At 36.2% G+C, this 18,806-nt stretch overlaps 2 protein-coding genes across 2 annotated transcripts in view; one reads left to right on the plus strand and one right to left on the minus strand.

Annotated features, from left to right (window-relative positions):
* LOC100376876 (alpha-(1,6)-fucosyltransferase-like) overlaps window positions 1–6,335 on the plus strand; it is a 58,549-nt gene extending 52,214 nt beyond the window's left edge. The window contains exons 8-10 of the mRNA XM_085490604.1: window positions 3,097–3,273; window positions 3,597–3,747; window positions 4,760–6,335. Of these exons, the coding sequence (XP_085346730.1) occupies window positions 3,097–3,273; window positions 3,597–3,747; window positions 4,760–5,086 (655 nt within the window). The 3' untranslated portion in view covers window positions 5,087–6,335. The remainder of the gene's footprint in view (window positions 1–3,096; window positions 3,274–3,596; window positions 3,748–4,759) is intronic.
* Window positions 6,336–8,788: 2,453 nt separating this feature from the next.
* Window positions 8,789–16,343, minus strand: LOC146748093 (putative aminopeptidase W07G4.4). The gene is made up of 15 exons (XM_085490613.1): window positions 16,289–16,343; window positions 13,170–13,308; window positions 12,943–13,091; window positions 12,660–12,768; window positions 12,366–12,490; window positions 12,149–12,248; window positions 11,874–12,035; window positions 11,647–11,711; window positions 11,125–11,240; window positions 10,655–10,773; window positions 10,366–10,449; window positions 10,208–10,265; window positions 10,060–10,109; window positions 9,816–9,947; window positions 8,789–9,658 (listed from the first exon to the last, which is right to left on the minus strand). Exons 1-15 carry the CDS (start codon window positions 16,294–16,296, stop codon window positions 9,521–9,523), a joined length of 1,554 nt encoding a protein of 517 aa, XP_085346739.1. The 5' UTR covers window positions 16,297–16,343; the 3' UTR covers window positions 8,789–9,520.
* Window positions 16,344–18,806: the final 2,463 nt, after the last annotated feature.

Raw genomic sequence — 18,806 nt, forward strand, 5'->3', positions numbered from 1 at the left:
CTGTCTACACCAAAATAAGTCTAAAATATTTGTCCGCACATTTATTCTCTCAATTTAACAACTTGTAATTGTAGGAATTAATCAAATGAGAGCTGTCTACACCAAAATAAGTCTAAAATATTTGTCCGCACACTTATTCTCTCAATTTAACAACTTGTAATGGTGTAAAATAATTAAACGAGAGCTGTCTACACCAAAATAAGTCTAAAATATTTGTCCATACATTTATTCTCTCACGTTAACAACTTGTAATGGTGTAAAATAATTAAACGAGAGTTGTCTACACCAAAATAAGTCTAAAATATTTGTCCGCACATTTATTCTCTCAATTTAACAACTTGTAATGGTGTAAAATAATTAAAGGATAGCTGTCTACACCAAAATAAGTCTAAAATATTTGTCCGTACATTTATTCTCTCAATTTAACAACTTGTAATTGTAGGAATTAATCAAATGAGAGCTGTCTACACCAAAATAAGTCTAAAATATTTGTCCGCACACTTATTCTCTCAATTTAACAACTTGTAATGGTGTAAAATAATTAAACGAGAGCTGTCTACACCAAAATAAGTCTAAAATATTTGTCCATACATTTATTCTCTCAATTTAACAACTTGGAATTGTGTAAAATAATTAAACGAGAGCTGTCTACACCAAAATAAGTCTAAAATATTTGTCCGCACATTTATTCTTTCAATTTAACAACCTGTAATTGTGGGAATTAATCAAACGTGAGTTGTTTACATCAAACTAAGTATTTAATATTTGTTGAGACATTTATTCTCTCAATTTAACAACTTGTAATGGTGTAAAATAATTAAACGAGAGTTGTCTACACCAAAATTAATCTCAAATATTTGTCCACACATTTATTGTCACAATTTAACCACTTGTTAATAGTGGAAATTACTTAAACGCGACTTGTTTAATCAGTTGACATCAATGCAACTTACCCGCAGACAGTGCACAACAGAGTATCATTATTGAGCAATTATAAACAGGAAGTGTCTTGGCATTAGGGTTAGGGTTGGGTCAGGTATGGGCAACGGAATTATTAACAGGAACGTGTCTTGACATTAGGGTTAGGGTCGGGTCAGGTATGGGCAACGCAAATGGCAAACACCCAATTGGCAAGATGTACACTAACGGGTTATGGCATGCATATAGTTTACACAAGTAAAAACACAAAATTGGCAATTTTTTGGACAATTGTAACTCAATAATAGAAATATGTTGTATTTCTATATATATACACACTATATAGTCTTATCAAATGCAAACACATCCAGTTAATCCATTGTGGTCTTGTGGGTCAGTTCTCTACATAGTCATCAGGAGGACCTGGGTTCAATTCCCTTGCCTGCCCATCTTTTTCTCGCAAACACCATTTGGCAATAAAGCTAAATATGACAACAAATTATTTAATTTGCATGACCACCCACATAGCTCAGTTGATTTGTACTATGACAGCAATGTGAGCGATCGCTGGTTCGAATCCAGTATGTTTAGTTAGATTTTTGAATGCTAGTGAAGACAGTGCTCCTATGAATAGGACTTAAATCCTAACTCCTGTGTGAAGACACTCGTGGTACAGTGGACAAGACAGTGCGCTGGGAACTAAAAGATCGCAAGTTCGAATCACGGATTGGACACACCTACAAAAGACATGAAAGACGTTAAAAACATAAACAGCGGATTCAAAAGCTTAAGTCAGGAAAACAGAACACAAGAATACTACCCCACGTGGAAGCCAGCCGAAGTCGTCGAAGAACGAACACAGTCGAAGAACGAACACAGTTGACAGCTGTAGGTCACGTGCAACAACAGACACGAGGAGCATGGCTGCTCTCCAAATGGGTCCCTTCTTTTGTATTGACCCCCCTAAGGATTGCTAATCCCCCTTTCTAACTCTTCCCCCAAAAATAATATATCGCCCCTTTTAAAATGTATTGAGCCACAAATTAATGAATATTCATGAGCACAGAAACTGCTACGTCATGAATAAATTAGCATAATTTTAAAAAATTTGCATAAAGTGTAGGTACTCCTTCTGGAGCTCTGCCTCCATTTTTTTCCCTGTGCCATTTTTCAAAATAAACTTGGTCAAAACAAAATAAATGAACAGTAATATATAGTAGAGAAGCGATGCAATGAACTATCAGCAACGAGTGAGTGGATCCGGTCATTTGACCGGAAGCGTACGCGCGATGTTTATTTGCGGGATTAAGCTAATTACAAATGTTATTGTTTTGACTCAGAGGGGCTTAGCTGAAGTGCACATTCCCGGGGTTTCCGTTAATTGTAAATTATTTTTTATTTTTTAAAAAGCCGTTTTTTTCTTGAAATAAAAACGTGATTTAATAAAAAAGCAAGGTCGTATGGCTGCCTATAGGTATAAGTCACCATTTAATGAAAGAAAAAAAATCACCACGAAAGTCTACTACATCCTTAAACTGACAAGATTGCAGCTGTGACATAATTAGATCAAATTTCATCCAAATCTATTTCTACTATAGTTAATCTTAGATTTGAAAAAAATAGAACACCCCAGTTTTTGCTGTTTCTTACATGTATGACTACACCAATACTGATCGCCCGTCTTTTTTTAGGGTATACGATGAATGAGTGTGTATTGCAGAAATGTGAATTTCAGTTGTCACGACAATGTATGATCCTGTTTGTTATTTCTAGTTTGAGTTAGATAATTTTCCGAGTCCAGATTATGAATCTTTTGCTTATATATGGTTGAAAACTAGTTTTGTGACTCCCCTGTTGTTGAAATCAATTCCATTTTGTGCATCAACATTTCTTGAGGTTAGCATGTTTCACTATGTAGCCTTTTCAAAGAATAGTTTCATCAGATATTATGTCGATCGATCTGGTTGTTCATTGTGTGATTTTTGTCATGTCTTTTGATTACTTCAAAAACAATAATAGCATTTTTCACCATCCATATTGTATTACCGGTAGCACGTTCATGCTCTACAGTTAATGCATTTGTTTTCTCAAAGCGCCTTCTACACTTTGTATCCACCCTCCATGCTCTTCACAACTTGTACTACACAGATAAATAGACGATTCATGTTTGTATTACAGCGTACATGTTCGTCGTACTGACAAAGTTGGTACGGAAGCCGCTTTCCACAACATAGATGAATACATGGTACATGTGGAGGAGTATTACAAGCGATTATCAAGAATTCGTGATGTGCCGATCAAAAGAGTTTATTTAGCAACAGACGAACCTAAGCTATTATCAGAAGCAAAGCAAAAGTAAGAAAAACTATTATAATAGTGGTGTAATACCTTGATATAAACAACATATTGCACTGATAATTGGATACAACAAACACATTATTGAATATATATACATGATTGATGTAACAATAATTACATCAAAATCATCAGCAAGCTATATATCCATTTGGTAATGAGTAATGACTAAGGCTTTGTACATTGTTATATTCAATCTGCTGAGACGGCTAGTCCTCGCTGAAATCATGGGCCACAATGATGAAAAACAGTTGACTGTGTTATGACAACAATTCAGTGTATTTGACATTGAATCATTGCTTATACTGACTAAATTATTGTAGGTTTCCTGACTACATCTTTGTGAGTGACAATGACATTTCAAGGACAGCCGGTCTGGGTCAGAGGTACTCTGAAGAGTCTCTGAAAGGAGTTATTGCCGACATCCACTTACTGTCTGAGTCTGATTACCTGGTTTGCACATTCTCATCTCAGGTGAATTTTATTATTTTATCTTTGTTTATAATCAGTATGTAGGATATCTGAAGTAATGATTACTGACTCTAACTACATAGGACATCTTTTGAGCATGACTGTTAACTCTCAGATTAAAGTGTCTATAATCACCTTTACAGGATTGTGACTGTTAACCCTTGAAGGAATGAATACTATTTCTATGCTTGACATTAAAAAAATAAAACAAATAAACAGTAAACCACAGCCCCACATATGAGTAGTGTTCACGCTACACAAAGTATGTGCTTAGATTTAAGCTAATCTCATATGTTTGCCTATCAGACCCAAATGCGTTCACGCACTAGAGGAAACATTGATTAGCATGGACTAAGGAACTTCTATATGTTAGTTCCACGATTACAAAACAATACCAAAGCAAATTCAGAAAGTGTAGATTGCAGAATAACAGGAAGTATCACATAGTCTCATTGTCAGTTAATTTTTTTTCCCGAGAACATCTATTTATGTGTCTTGACATTGATTGTCATGTCAGAAATGGCATGCCAAAATGAATAGTTATGAATATAATAGTAAATATTTCAAATGAACATTAAATACAGTTGCCTTTTGGATGCTTAGCCTGAGCTTAAGTGTTCGCGCAAACTTTGTTAGCCCGTGCTAAGGATCTGGACCGGGTCTTAAAAACAGGCCAGATATAATCCATACTGATCATTTCTTAGCCTGTACTAAGTGTTCACGCACGTTTTCTTAGCATGGGCTAAGGTATTTGACCTCTTAGCCTGTGCTGAGGAGCTGTGCATGAACGCTACTATGGACACGGTTTGTGTTATTTTGACTCTTCAAAAATTGGTGAGTCAGTGTTTTTACTGGAAATGTTTGCGTGAGAATAACTGATCATTAAGACAACAGTAAGGTTCAATGCAAACAGTAGAAACCCATGTGTTTCCCTTTTTGCTCAACTTGACTAATTAAAGTGAAATTGTATTGTGGCGTAATACGTGATTGTATATTTTATGTTCTCCATTTTCAGGTGTGTAGGGTAGCATATGAAATTATGCAAACACGATTCCCAGATGCCTCCACTTTTTTCCATTCGCTGGACGATGTCTACTACTTTGGTGGCCAGAATGCCCATGACGAAAAAGTTCTGTATACTCACATACCACGTAATGGGGAGGAAATCCCACTAGAATTGGATGATGCAATTGGCATTGCTGGCAATCACTGGGATGGTTACTCTAAAGGTCATAATCGACGAATCAATAAATCTGGCCTTTATCCGTCATATAAAACAGAAGACAAACCAAACATAGCGAAAATGCCAACGTACCCTGAAGCCGACAAAGTTGAACTTTGACACTAAGTGCAATCTGTAGTGCTAGCATTGTATAGTGTTCTGAATCACACCATTGGTGCTATACACTCCTAGTTTTTTTGTACATAAAAATTTAGCTATTCTATGAAAAACTTATTTTTATACGCGAAACAAATTTTCAGGGAATCTATGTCATTTTATTCACCAATAATTCTGTAAGAATTGAATATGTATCCGCACAAATGAGTTATGGTTTGCCATCTCATTTTTTAAATTCTATTTTACTAACATCGTCGTTATTTTAATCATATTTGATTGAGTTTATTGTATCATTTTGATATTCCTCTCACTGATCAATATGGTTTTGGCTTGTCAAAGATTTTTCACACTTGTGTGTACTTAGTAAGTTAATTTCTGTTTCTGTCCATATTTGCAACACTTGTACAAACAGTATCTGTGCATTATCAGTTCTAAAATTATTTAGCCAAATGTTAAATTATTGTTTCAATGGCATTTATTCAAATTGCACATGTGATAATACATGTATGTATGTGACTGTTTCCTATAGTTGTGAGAATACGGTGCTGTTTGAATTGACATAAAGCCATTACCGGTAGTTTCTATTTCTAGTACATGTAAAAATCACCTGTCACAATGAATAGCTAGTTAGATTACCATGGGACAGCTGGAATATCTTCTGTGGCAATCATATAGTATAGGTCATTGCTGTCATACTTATATATATACCACGTCCATGGGCAAAAATTGAATAAACACACAAGTCATACCCACCTGATTCGCAATGAATCCAACAAGGATACCCGTCTTGATCTGTTAATATCGAATGATTGTTTTCTACTTAACTAGAATAGCCTGTTTTTATCTGCTAATGTGTTACCATGTATATCTGTAGATGTGTCATCATTTGAATCTACTTCAATGAACAAAGATGTAAAATGTTGTTTATCATATCAGCTAGAATTTCCTTTGCGAATCACAGAGCGAACCCAAAACATGTACACATCTAATTTAGCTTGTCAATTATTTTGTCATAACTGTTCCATTAACTGTTTTGTTCTTGTACATTGTAGTTCATAGTCACACACTAACACTTATAAGTGATAACCATCGCAGGTCAGCTGACTTTTCTAGCCAAACTACAAGTTTTTAACCCTTCGAGCTCCATATTTGTTTCCCACTCTGATTTGGGTGAATTTATTCAGTTTCTGCATTTTTACTGATTCATTCTTAATTTGGAACGAAACATTTTATAGGGAAAAAAAAATATAAATGGAACTATCTGGAACTATAGCCAGTAAGATTGTTTGTCCAAAATTATCAAATAAATTTAAAAAAAAAAAAACATACAAATAATGCGTCAAAAGAACAAAAATTAGGACATTCAAAGGTTTAATACTGACATAAATTTCATTTCCCAAACTGGACATACCGGGTAATAAATTTCACTGGAAGTTCTCTCCCATGTAAGTGTGCAGATAATCCACCTAAAAAATCAGAAATAGGAAAGTTTTAGCCTTTTCATTCAAACCTTGACCTATCAACAGATATATCAATGAAACTTGCTGCAAAGGTGCTCTGGGATACTCCACATACTTTGTTAAAATGTGTGCAAATTAACAATCTAACTGCATATTAAATAATTATCAAATAAGCTTTTCTATTATCTCGAGAACCACTCAATACATTTCAATGAAACACGGTACAAAGGTGCTCTGAGGCATAGTGATAAATCTCCAGTAGGCTGGGATTGCATAGAACATAGCCAATTTGTAGTTCTCAAGAACCACTATGACCACTATAAATTTTAATGAAACTTGAATACATGGGTGCTGTAAGATGTCACAGATTGCTTTCACAGTGTCCGTCTAAACTAGAGCTATGTTAGATGACAAGAATCTTATTAAATAGGCTAATCTAAACTCTTCTTTCAGTCAATGCCCTCAGCACTCTGAAGTTCTTTCTTACTTTACGGTGATTTCACTAATAGTGATGCATTGTCATCAACTTATCATAAATGAAAGAACTTCTGATGATGATGGTTTTAATTTTTCTAAAACACAGTGTCATTGTGTGGGTAAACTCAAGATTACATCAATCTGAAAGTTGTGGATTATGCCCCTTTTGTTTTTTACTTTGCACTGAATATCAAAATTTGACAATAATTTGTTCTTTATTTATTATTATTCAAAAAACAATTGGTATAAGTAATAATCTTGTATAACAATATCTACCGTAGATACAATCATCTTTTTCATCCAAATATATAATAGCACAGTTCACATAATTGTTATATCAATACATGTGTTGTAGTATAAAATTTATTAGAATGTATGATTTCATTCTTAAAATGTAATTTCTATAAAAATTATATATATATATCAAAAAATAAAAAAAAGTGTTTTGTAAAAGGTTTTTGTGTAATTTTTTTAACTTAATGTTAATACTTACTCGTAATGTTTGAGAAAATTGGTCATAAATTGCATGACAATGCTCATTGATTTTTTGTATAAAATTATGTCACCAGCCTACTATTTAAAATATGGCATAATATCTCTGCCATAGGAAAATGGCAAACTATCCACTAAAATACAGCCATCATTTTCTCAAAAATTAGGTTGGTGGCCCCCAACTTTTGTCAAGTCAATATCATTACCTGGGAGTACAATTTATTGCAAAATGAATAAATTCCGGGTTGAAGTTGCAATAATCCTGGTGAAACCATTCATGAATGTACTCTCCAGCATCAAAGTAATTTGTTTGGATCACTTACTCATGGTCTTCTGTGCATCATTCACCCATCTGTTGTTCAGTTTCATCAAGATGAGTGAGCGTCAAGCATGTCCATCAGACAGATAGACTGCTTGGTATGATTTATTTAAAACAAACCAAGTCAACTGAGTCATCGGTGACACTAATAGCGTCAATCTTGTTGAGTCAAGTGTGAACACCCATCTAGGCTGTCCTGCTCAGATCAAACACATACATTTCGAGGACCAGCTATAATATTATGCTCCAATCACCAGTTAGTGGCAGCACCAACTGGTTCCACCAGAGCCACTGTAGGTACTACCATACTTCTCAATTATCTTTCCATGCCCCAGCTTTGTCCCCTATAAGGCTAATACGCTAATGGGTAAGAAAGTGCCATCTACAGTGGAAAAAATCATCAGTTATTTATCTTGATAAATATATTGGAGATATGTACAACAGGACCATAATGTTCTTTCAGACCTGTCTCAAAATGGCCAAATGCAAATGCTGTTTTATGATCATGCCTAGTAGACTGGTCACAAACTTTTACAACAGCGTATACGTTATACATCATGTCACGTTCTTCATGTACTGATTACAAATGGATACTATTGAACAAATGGAAAGTATTTGTTTCAGTCATTCTGAATTGTCAATATGAATGTTCCGGCAAAGCACTGGGATGAATGTCTGCAAGGGAACAACACCGTGCAGGTCAGGGGCGGCGGCACGAAATCGTGCATGAGGCGAGATCTGAAATGTAGACCCTCTAAAACGCTTTTTCCTGCATTTTGAGGGTCAATTTTTTTCAAAGGGTTTCAGTGATATTGTTTCTGGTGGGAGACCGCCCCCTCTGACCAAAAACAAAACGACCCCCTCCCCTAGTGATGGTTTCAGCACGTTTGCAGGGTTGAAGAACTGTTCGACTTCTGGCCACTTCTTATCGATATACGAGAACGATGATTATCGATGTGTGTGCTCATATACTGTGCGAATGTCAATTTATTTCATTACTTGACCATTATGTATAATTCTACTGACAATAATGCTGTATAATTCACGATACATTGATTTTGAAGTTGTAGTTAATCCATTAAATGTGAGTGTAAATGTTCATGATATATTAAAGTCACTGAAAACGAGAAACGAAAGTTTGCATGTACAAGTGTTACCATGCGATGATTTAACTGTTTTCAAGTTGACAAAAACAAATTTAATGCGCGAAGTTTACTATAATAGAACGTGATATTATTTGTATACCAGCAGATACGACACATACCGAGTATCTTAACCAAACCCGTGAAGGGTTGTTGAAACACGTACGAGTCAGAAACACCAACTTGAGTTCAACCCTCAAAACTGACCTGCAGAATACTAGTATACATTGAATGACCTTCTATATAAAACTCAGAAAGATTGTCAAGTTAAGCGTAAAAGTGTTATACTAAATACAAAACTGTGATTAAAAAGAATATGCTTGAATCAACACGTTTAGAAAATAGAATCTGGTGTATTGAATAGGGAAAAAAATAAACAAGAAAAAAAAAAGATATCATGTAGATAGAATGCCAAGAAAAAGAATTTCACAAAATACATACTAAAATAAAGCTGCAATGGCTCAACTTGAATTGACTGTGATACAGTATATCTCGATTTGGGTAAAAGAGATGGAGTTGAAAGGCTCGAATTGCAAGACTAGACTGCCTACATCATTGGTAAGACGTATTTGGCTGTTAGAGCCACAATGGGAGCACCAGTCACAACGGTATCTGGATAGAGACCAGATGAACCAGCAATGTCGAGATGTGAGTATGGTAGAGGCTGACTGGAATCAATACCATGCTGTAAAATAAAAACAAATTTAGACGTGTTAAGCAAAACACCATACATGTATATTGAAGTCTACTATTACTACAAGAGTTAGAATAATAAAACTAGACAAATAATACAGGAAGAAAATCTCTTGTTTAGTTAATGTAATCTAGCGATTAGTCATTACCTGATCCAAACCAGATGCCATGATGAGAAATGCAGCTGGGCTCTGATGCCCTCTAGACGTGGCACTGGAAGGCTGTGTACCAGCCTGTAATACATCTTCAGCTTCAGTTTTACCTTTGTGAAATTCAAAGTCCTGTGAACGCAAAATAGAGTTTTATGTCTTAAGTTGCTATGGTTTTCATCCATGAATACGCCTGCCTAACCAATTGTGCACTCTTTCAAATTCGATTCAGTAAATGCCCTACCTCTCTTCTAATTGTTGATATCTCGAATGGATCAGCAACATCATGACCAGCTACAATACAAAAAATCACAATCACAGTATCAATATAAAATTCATTTAGTATATTTATCATAATATCCAAATATTGTATTCATTCCATAATTGCTCACCATTTTGCAGAGACTGAGCATGCTTAATCTGTCTTGCTGGCCCGTTGTCCAACACAATCTGGATTAAAAGAAAACAAAGTAAGTGCATTCAAATATGTATAAGCTGAAATCATATCTGTAAATTTGTCAAGTTTGTGAGAATAGCTTGTCATACGTACCGAATAAGCAGCTCCGGCAGTTCTAATTGCATGTCCAGTCAGGGTAGCAATGGTATAGATATGTGGGTTGATTTCATTCTTGGCCTGTGTAATTTAACATACTGGTTAAATTGTGTGGAGACGACAATATTACTGACTGTTTTAATTTGAATGTCAGATTCAAACGCACACGATCTTGTACGTATAATAGTGACAGCTTTTTTCGAGAGGTAATAATCAGTATAATCAAAGGTGAAATTAATTTGTAAGCAATTATGTGGTTTATATAGTATTTACGGTTTATCTTTACCTGGTCTTTTATCTTACACAATGGATCACCCATTGCCATGCGACCTTCTGCATCAGTATTACCAATCCTAACTCTTACACCAGCAAGGGAGGTGATTATCTCATCAGCAACGTACGAGTCTACATGAATAAAGACAACCATTGGCCCCGGTTGTGAAATATAGTTTCAGACTAATATAATACACATATTTTCACTATAAACTTACGAACATCTGAATAATGATAATTAATAAATAGTAATAATAAAAATTTTCAAGTATAGGTCACAGAAATAGTTTTAGATAAACTAAACTGGTCTGTCGTCCTAAGCGTCAAAATCTAAGTTAACTATAGGTTAGAGCGTTTATAATATTGTAAACTGTATGAATTGGAGAAACGTTTAAAAACTATGGAAACAAAATCAACCAGTAAAATAATCGATTTGTTTCAAGTCGTACAGTATTGTTATCAATTTAATGTGTCCTGTCTTACCTGCACCAACACTGTTTCTTACCATTGTCATCACTCCACAAACTTTAGTGTTTTTAGGTTTCAACAAAGACAATATTCTAAAGAATCCAGCTGTGGCTGCAGCACCACATTTATCCCTGAAAGATGCAATCAAGATATATGACAGCGTGCTTTGGATACACTGTGACAACGAAACAAGACTTTATGTCGTACAGTGTTGATAATGCACCAGATTTCAGCACTATCAATATAAACGTGCTAGCCATCTCAGAGACTTTACATTGATAACAAAAGTACACCCTAGCACTAGAATTAATATGCATATACTTTAACGAAGCTAGTACATTTACCCATATTTAAGCCTATCATGGTAAAGCATTTTTTTAAATCTTACTATATCTATAATGTGTTTTTGTTTACTAATACAGGAACACCTGTTAGATTACCGAGAGCGGCTGTATCGATTTATAGACCAATTTATTTGCATCATGGAAGATATGATTACATGTAAACGTCTTGATATGAGTACAGTATGTTATTTACCTATGCATCCCTGCCATTGCACCACCAACTTTCACATCAGCACCTCCTGTATCATAGGTTACACCCTGTCAAAACACAACACAATGTTTTGTAACACATAATTTAATACACAAAGCAATGCACGTTTTGTTCCTCGAAGTCAGTCTAGATCAGCAAAAACATGACTCACTCGAACAATCAAATCTGTTCATTGATACATTAGGCATATTTTTCAGCATACAACTGACCTTGCCAACAATCATAGGCGTCTGTTTGATGTCACCTTCTCCTTTATACTCTAATTCGATTATTCTTCCTTTGTGACGGTCTATGTGACGGGCACATCTATTAACAGCGGCATGTAATGGGTACTCTTTCGCCAGAGTATCTTCATCTGAGATCACGTTCAACTGTTACGAAACACACATATTTAAGTATCACATTCACTGTAATGGTAATGATTCTGTAATGAAGTTTATTAATATTTATGTGCATCTGCAATATGTACAATATGTAGCCTTACCTGAATACATGTATCTTTGAAGACGTCTTGTACATATTCTTCAACTTTTTTGGGTGCCATACGCTCGGGATCAGATCCACCAATATCACGGTAGACAATCCTGTCGTGAAATTCACCATTTTATCTTAAATATCCGTTTAAAGGGGTGAACACAACCAAGTTTGTCAATCAGTTGTAATAATTATCTGACATGTCACCAGACTAGTGCTAACATTACCTGCCACTTTCAATTGCTGAAGCCTGATGTACGATTTTCTTCCCAACGTCCCCATCTTCTGACCATACACCTATCTTATCAGCTTTGCTGGCTTTACTCGGTACATCTTCTCTAAGTTCCAATGGCTGACCGGGGAAACATATATTAATCACCATTTCATGTTTTGAGTATTGCATTTTGTTACGAAGAATAATCATCCAGTGGACTGATTTATGAATACGATTGCCTATTTGAACTTTTGGTTCGAATGATATTTTGGTGATGTTCGGATGCGGAAAATTAACATGGACTTACCACGTATACTGCACTCAGAGCTCCTAGTACGGACACCAGTACTGCCTGGTCATAATTCGAATTTGATGGGCACACGAGCAATGGAGATTTACACCCCGCTTTCAAAGCCCTAAAAGGTTGACATTAATTAATTACTTAAATAGTTTTCTGGCTTAATCTTCCAATTCCTCATCGTTCAATCATGATTGTTTCAGTATTTACATAAAAATAAATAACTTTTAACAATGAAATGATACATTGTGTTTTCTAGGTATACTATGGCCGAATGCTGGACCAAACGTACCTTTTAAGGCCAGCACAAGCAGCTTCACCAAATCTTCTGACATCGTCATAATCTCTATTCAAAGGTCCCGTGGGTGCGAATATCAGTCTAGTGATCGCATGATCGACCAATTTCATTAAAATTACATCTTTTTCAACTGCACTGTCAATCTGTTAAACAGATACAAACTGTGAATTATGTTACATAACAAAACAATGTTCAAAATTTAGAGAATAGCTTCATATTACCTGCATCAATTCCTGAAGTGGCGTTTTTAGAAATCCCAGACTAGACGGAATATTGGCAACTGTGTCTATTACTAACACAATTCCGTCATATGACGCATCATCGCAGTTGGTCGTGGCAACCACGTCACACGTTAACGGTCTAAAAAAACGGATAAATGCATATGTTATTTTACGTTTACCGTGTACAGCTTACCTATATACAACACATAGATTTATTTGACGGAATAGACCAAAGTCTGAAATGGAATTCGTGACAAGTACAAATATTTCGGGTATATTATTGGCTACATTGTTAGCACTTCTTTGGTCACATCTGCAGATGACAATCACATTGTTTATTTAATTCCGGTATCATTCTGGACTCCCAACGAGAAAAGTTTTTCATTGTCTGTTCCCAAGTCGACACTTTTGTTAAATGGGGGTAATCAGAGTGGATACTATTCCTCGCAATCAATGATTCATGTTACAAAAATGTTGCTGCAGTGCTAGGTGTGAAAATCAAGCACGCAGACGACCCAAGAAACGAATTGGCAGTACCAATACCATTCAATGATGACTATATAGGTACAAACGCCTAGATACGAAATATCATTTTATTTCAGCCCGGATAATGTGGACCTTTACGTGTAGCTATTTCCACTTAGTAGCAGATCATTGGCAGACTGGGAAACTACGACGTTCCTGAGCTACCATTGTAGAATATTAAAGCGGGGGGTGTCGTCACCTGCGCATGCGCCAGACGGCCATAGCGTGTCATTGTTTACAAACAATAGTCTACCCATGAGTCTCTGCGTTTTTAATGTGTGTTGTTATTGTCGTCTGGAACTCAATTCCTGTGCGTGTGCAGGTGACGCCCTCCCGCTTAAGGGTCGCGCGGGGTTAACATGGTCATTTATCTTATTTCAAGGTGTAATAATGATCGTAATAAATGTAGAAGACATATTTAGACCAGAACCTGCAGTGCAAGTATCCAGGGTGTTATGGTGGCCCAAGCCACCCACTCGAACGCAACTAAGTAATACATAGACTTGTTGTTCCATGTGACTAAAATAACTGTGTTACTTGGAAGCTAGAGTCAAATGTTGCCAAATGTCACATATATCTAATTTATATAGAAAGGTTGAACAGAGGACATACTTATTCAATACGCCAGTCAATACATGGCATGGTTCCAGGTGCAAATGTTCCCAAACAAATGTCAGCAGGTAATACTTTCTTTCATTCAATCGTCAACAGAACGACTTGCATCAACATTTTTATTTCTTGTAGCCAAATCTTATTGCTGTTGTTATAGTTGTTATTTTCCCATTTACTGTGAAATTTAGAACCACGCCTTCTTCACCGTGACTGTTTGCAATAATTTAATTTATACATATATTCAGTGTAAAAACCGGATATCGCTGTGCACGTGCGCAACATTGCCGAGATCACTACAGTTGTATACCCCCTCCCCCTGATTGTTCTCCTTCAATAATATTTAGTTAATAGGGTTATGCGATAGGTCATGTCACTGACTAAATTATGGTTTATTATAAATTGTTTTGACCATGGACCATCTTTTTAGGGTCCATAGTTTGACATTTGTTATTGAGTTTATGCATAATTAATGAGTTATTGCCAAGTTCTCTACCTTTCTGAGATCTTACAGTAGTTATTACAATTTCATTTCCTCTAATTCTAGGCAACTACGTTATCATTGAGTAATTATGACGTCATAATATATGCAGTCGTAATGGCATGAATATAGAGCCCATTATTGCCTTAAATAGTACCATATTTAAACAAAATTTGTAAATAGAATAATGCTCAATGTAACATTCGAATAATGAAAAACAACGCAATCGACAACAATCTGTTTATGTTATTGGATGAAAGCACGCATATACAGAAGTCGAGACATAAGACTGGTTTACGTCTTAGCAATTCATGGAAATGGTGCGTTACCACGTACATTGGCTGAATATACTTTCACTTTCACTGAGAGCGTTGGATTGCAAATAATCTAAGACGTAAACGTGTTGTTATGTGGCACAGCTAAACTGTACAATCGTGCAACGAATTTAGAGCCTGATCAACGAGCTGTCATGAATTTGTTTTCGCGTATCTGTTAAACGACTTAATTAGCTGATTATTAGCGAATTGCTGTGTTATGTCTGTCATCGTTTAGGCCTATTTGAAGTTTTGGACGGAACTTGGCTCAGTGATTTGGAACTAATTACCAGATAACCGTCGCGATTCTGACAGTGGGTATCCATAGTTATTAATGTAGTGAACGATTAATCAAAAGATATGACGTATTCAGTGCTTAGTGTGATTGGCTTTATGATTGAAGGTTACGCCCTAGAGTCTTTTTACTGTTTTGTAATTGGTTAGAGTTTTGAAAATGAATAAAGAGAGTTTGAGTCGGTCTTGGCAAGTACTCTACAATAGACGAGTCGAGTCCAGTCCTGGAGAGCCTTGGGGCGAGCCTTGACGCAGTCTAAGAGAGTCTTGGGTCAGCCTTGTGAGAGTCTTGGGGATTTTTTTCCCCAGAGCGCTGTGTCTTATAGAGTGCTCGATTGACCGACTAAGACGAGAGCTGAAACGTATTCCGTTGTGTGTGTCTTATTTGACTGTAAAGCTTAACTGACTTCCCCGATCCCGTACCTCAAGGGGACGAGATAGAGAGACGAGACGAGATTTCCCCCTGACAAGTGTGGAGAACCCCCATAGAGAAGAATTTCCCCCGTGATAGAGCCTTAAGGTAATAGAATTGTCTGATGTTCACGAAACAGTGGTTACGTCATCACCCGACGTTCCAAAGACATTGACGAAGATGAAAAGAGCATTTTTGACAGAATTGTAATAATTTACCAGACGATCGTTTTGCCGATTTATCCTAGTGAAAGAATTAATGATTTTCATAAATATTGAAATTGTTTATGCTGAAATTTAATTAATAATTCATCGAAATAATGTTATTCTAGTTTTCAGAACCAGACTTTTAATTTAGGACTAGTACACTTTATTTTTCACTAAATCCTAAAGGTCCTGATTGGAAATTGTAACACGGCCTTTGTTTTATAGGTGAAACTACGAATAAAAATAACTTATATTAGAAACTCATTATAATCACTTACTTGTACATGCTGCTCTGATGTGCTCATTGGTCCTACAATGATGATGTGCTGTGCGTATTGGTGTTCAACTAACCTTATATACTATGCCAATAATAAAATATTCATGAGCGGGAACTACTTTCTTGCATCAAGTAACATCGCAATCTGGCACTGCCCCACTTGCAATAATAATAGCATGCGTTCATTTGGCGGTCACATGACATAACATGGTTGTGAAGCACAATAATTCTAATAAATTAAAAACCTTTTAACTTCATTATATTCATCCGCAACGGGGGCAGAGGGGGCGGTCGACCCCCTCCTCCAATCAAGCTGAAACCCTTTGTGTCAGCAAAATTTTCCCATCAAAATGCAGTAAATAGCGTTTCAGAGGGTCTAGATTTCAGATCTCGCCCCTCATGCAAAATAAATAGATTTTTGTACATGTTGTATCTTGCGGTTTCGGTAGTTTACTGAGTCACACAGACGCAAACTCAACTTTTCCAGGAATTTCTGTTTTATTCAGTCAATGAGTTCAACGTACGAATATCTATAGGTCAACAAGTACCCTGTAGAATGCTGTGTGGGTAATATTTTTATATTGATTTTTGCAGCAAATAGTTACCAAACATTGAGAAATCTATTGGATTGAATATACCTAACAGGTGGCTTCACATGCATAGTTCAAGCCTGCCTAACCGGTGCTTATACCAGGATTTAGTTACAGCTTCATGTTCCCAGTAATCGCAAGAAATTGACATGACAATAGAAATTCGTGAAAGACTGGCACTCCCATGCAATTAACAGCGAGTTAAATTCTTGGGATTGAAACATATATTTTGAAGTCACTGATGTAGGCAATGAATAACTTAAAGTTGACATAAAGACGAGGTAGTTTATGATTTAATCAGTGCTCAACTGGAGGCTGAAATTATAATTAATTTGTTTATTTCAATTTCTCCTGAAGTCAAATAGAATACACTGGTGATACACGATAGTACCCATGGGCGAAAGGATGTTTTGGGGTGTAGTTTACATTGTGTATGGAGTGGTAGGGTCGGGTGTAATTTGTTCATTTCCAACTCTTATGAAGTCACGTAGAACTTCACTTAATTTATTTTTGCTGACATGTTTTCAAGCATTATATGTGAATCCAATTTTCACTGTGCTGTGTCTCAATAGAGTGTGAGGGAAATGGCATTTTCACTGGAATTTATTTCAGGGGGAAAATGTTTTCAGTGATAATGAAGTATTATGACAGAACCCCATACCCTCCCCGTGGCTTTCATTGCGTATGGAAGTTATTTTCACGAGTGATGCGGTGTATCCTGCTGCCGTACTTTCACGAGCGAAGCCACTGGGAGGGTATGGGGTTCTGTTATTATTACATATGTCCCATATTTGATTATTTCATTTTAAAGAAAGAACGTGCAACAAATCGGGATAGAAATTTAGGTCGGGGAACCCAATTGCCCATTAATATGCTCCAAGACAGTGCTGCGAACTAGCAACGCGTGTCAGTGTAGAACGCGTGTCACTGTACGTGTGAAAATAAAATAATCGGACGTCTAAACTTGAGTCATTGTCCGAATAAATACTGCTCAAATTGACTAAGTGTTCAAAACGTCATAAAAAAGACGCCGCCGACGATGCGCGTCGCACAATCTTTTTGCTAGCTGTCAAACAACTTGTCAAGTCAAAACATCTACGCGCCAAAGTGAAAAGGCTGATTTTACTGCGGGTCCAGGCTGCGGGTGGATGTTCAGAGAGCCCTTCAAGATTGATAAAACTCAGTTTCCAGGTGGTCAACATACATTAAGTTCTCCCAATCCTAGTATTCTATGTGATGTACATCTAACATGCCAAAAATGAACGATTGGTGAACGATTTGAACCTGACAAAAATAGCAGACGGAAATGTGTTTACAAAATAAAAATAGTGATTACTTGATTTAGATACCAGGAAGGGGAGGGGGTAAAAGAAAAGTTATATAACATTTTATTATTCAATAATTTATTAAAATACACAAGTTTGTCCAATTCCCTGTGATACAACACCTCAGACATAGCTCGGTTTGAGTGTGGGTACAAAGTTACTATTTGAATTTTTTATATCTTTTTTCATTAATGAGAAATTTGACCCCAAAGTTAGAGTAACTGTTCACCAGGAATGGCTTTTTAACTCTTCTGTGATTTTTTTTTGGCTTGGCTGATTTTGTTCAAACTTGATAGGCAGATCGTACCATCACTAATTGGAAAAACAATCCTGACCCACCACTACCATGGCAACAGCCAAAATCTGTTTTTTGAATACTTTCGCCCCAAATTTATTACCTCCTACCAGTCTTGTAATAGCAGTGGTCAAATGATCATGCCTTTTATTCTGGCTACGTTGCGCACAGGTAAGAGATCACTGGCGCCGACATTGTTACACTGTCAACGTAATCCCAATTGAACTTTGAATAAAATCTAAATGCTGCCTCCAATCTAGAAAATACTATCGCAAAACGGTTGGAAATAATACATTTAACGGCTGAATA

The sequence above is a fragment of the Saccoglossus kowalevskii genome, chromosome 2 (genome assembly GCF_978046115.1).
Source record: "Saccoglossus kowalevskii chromosome 2, keSacKowa6.1, whole genome shotgun sequence".
NCBI lineage: Eukaryota > Metazoa > Hemichordata > Enteropneusta > Harrimaniidae > Saccoglossus > Saccoglossus kowalevskii.

Coding starts and splice junctions, on each gene's coding strand:
- LOC146748093 (XM_085490613.1), bottom strand. Junction 11,241..11,646: donor GCAATGGCAGGGATGCATAG/GTAAATAACATA, acceptor TGCATCTTTCAG/GGATAAATGTGGTGCTGCAG. Junction 10,110..10,207: donor TGCTCAGTCTCTGCAAAATG/GTGAGCAATTAT, acceptor TTTGTATTGTAG/CTGGTCATGATGTTGCTGAT.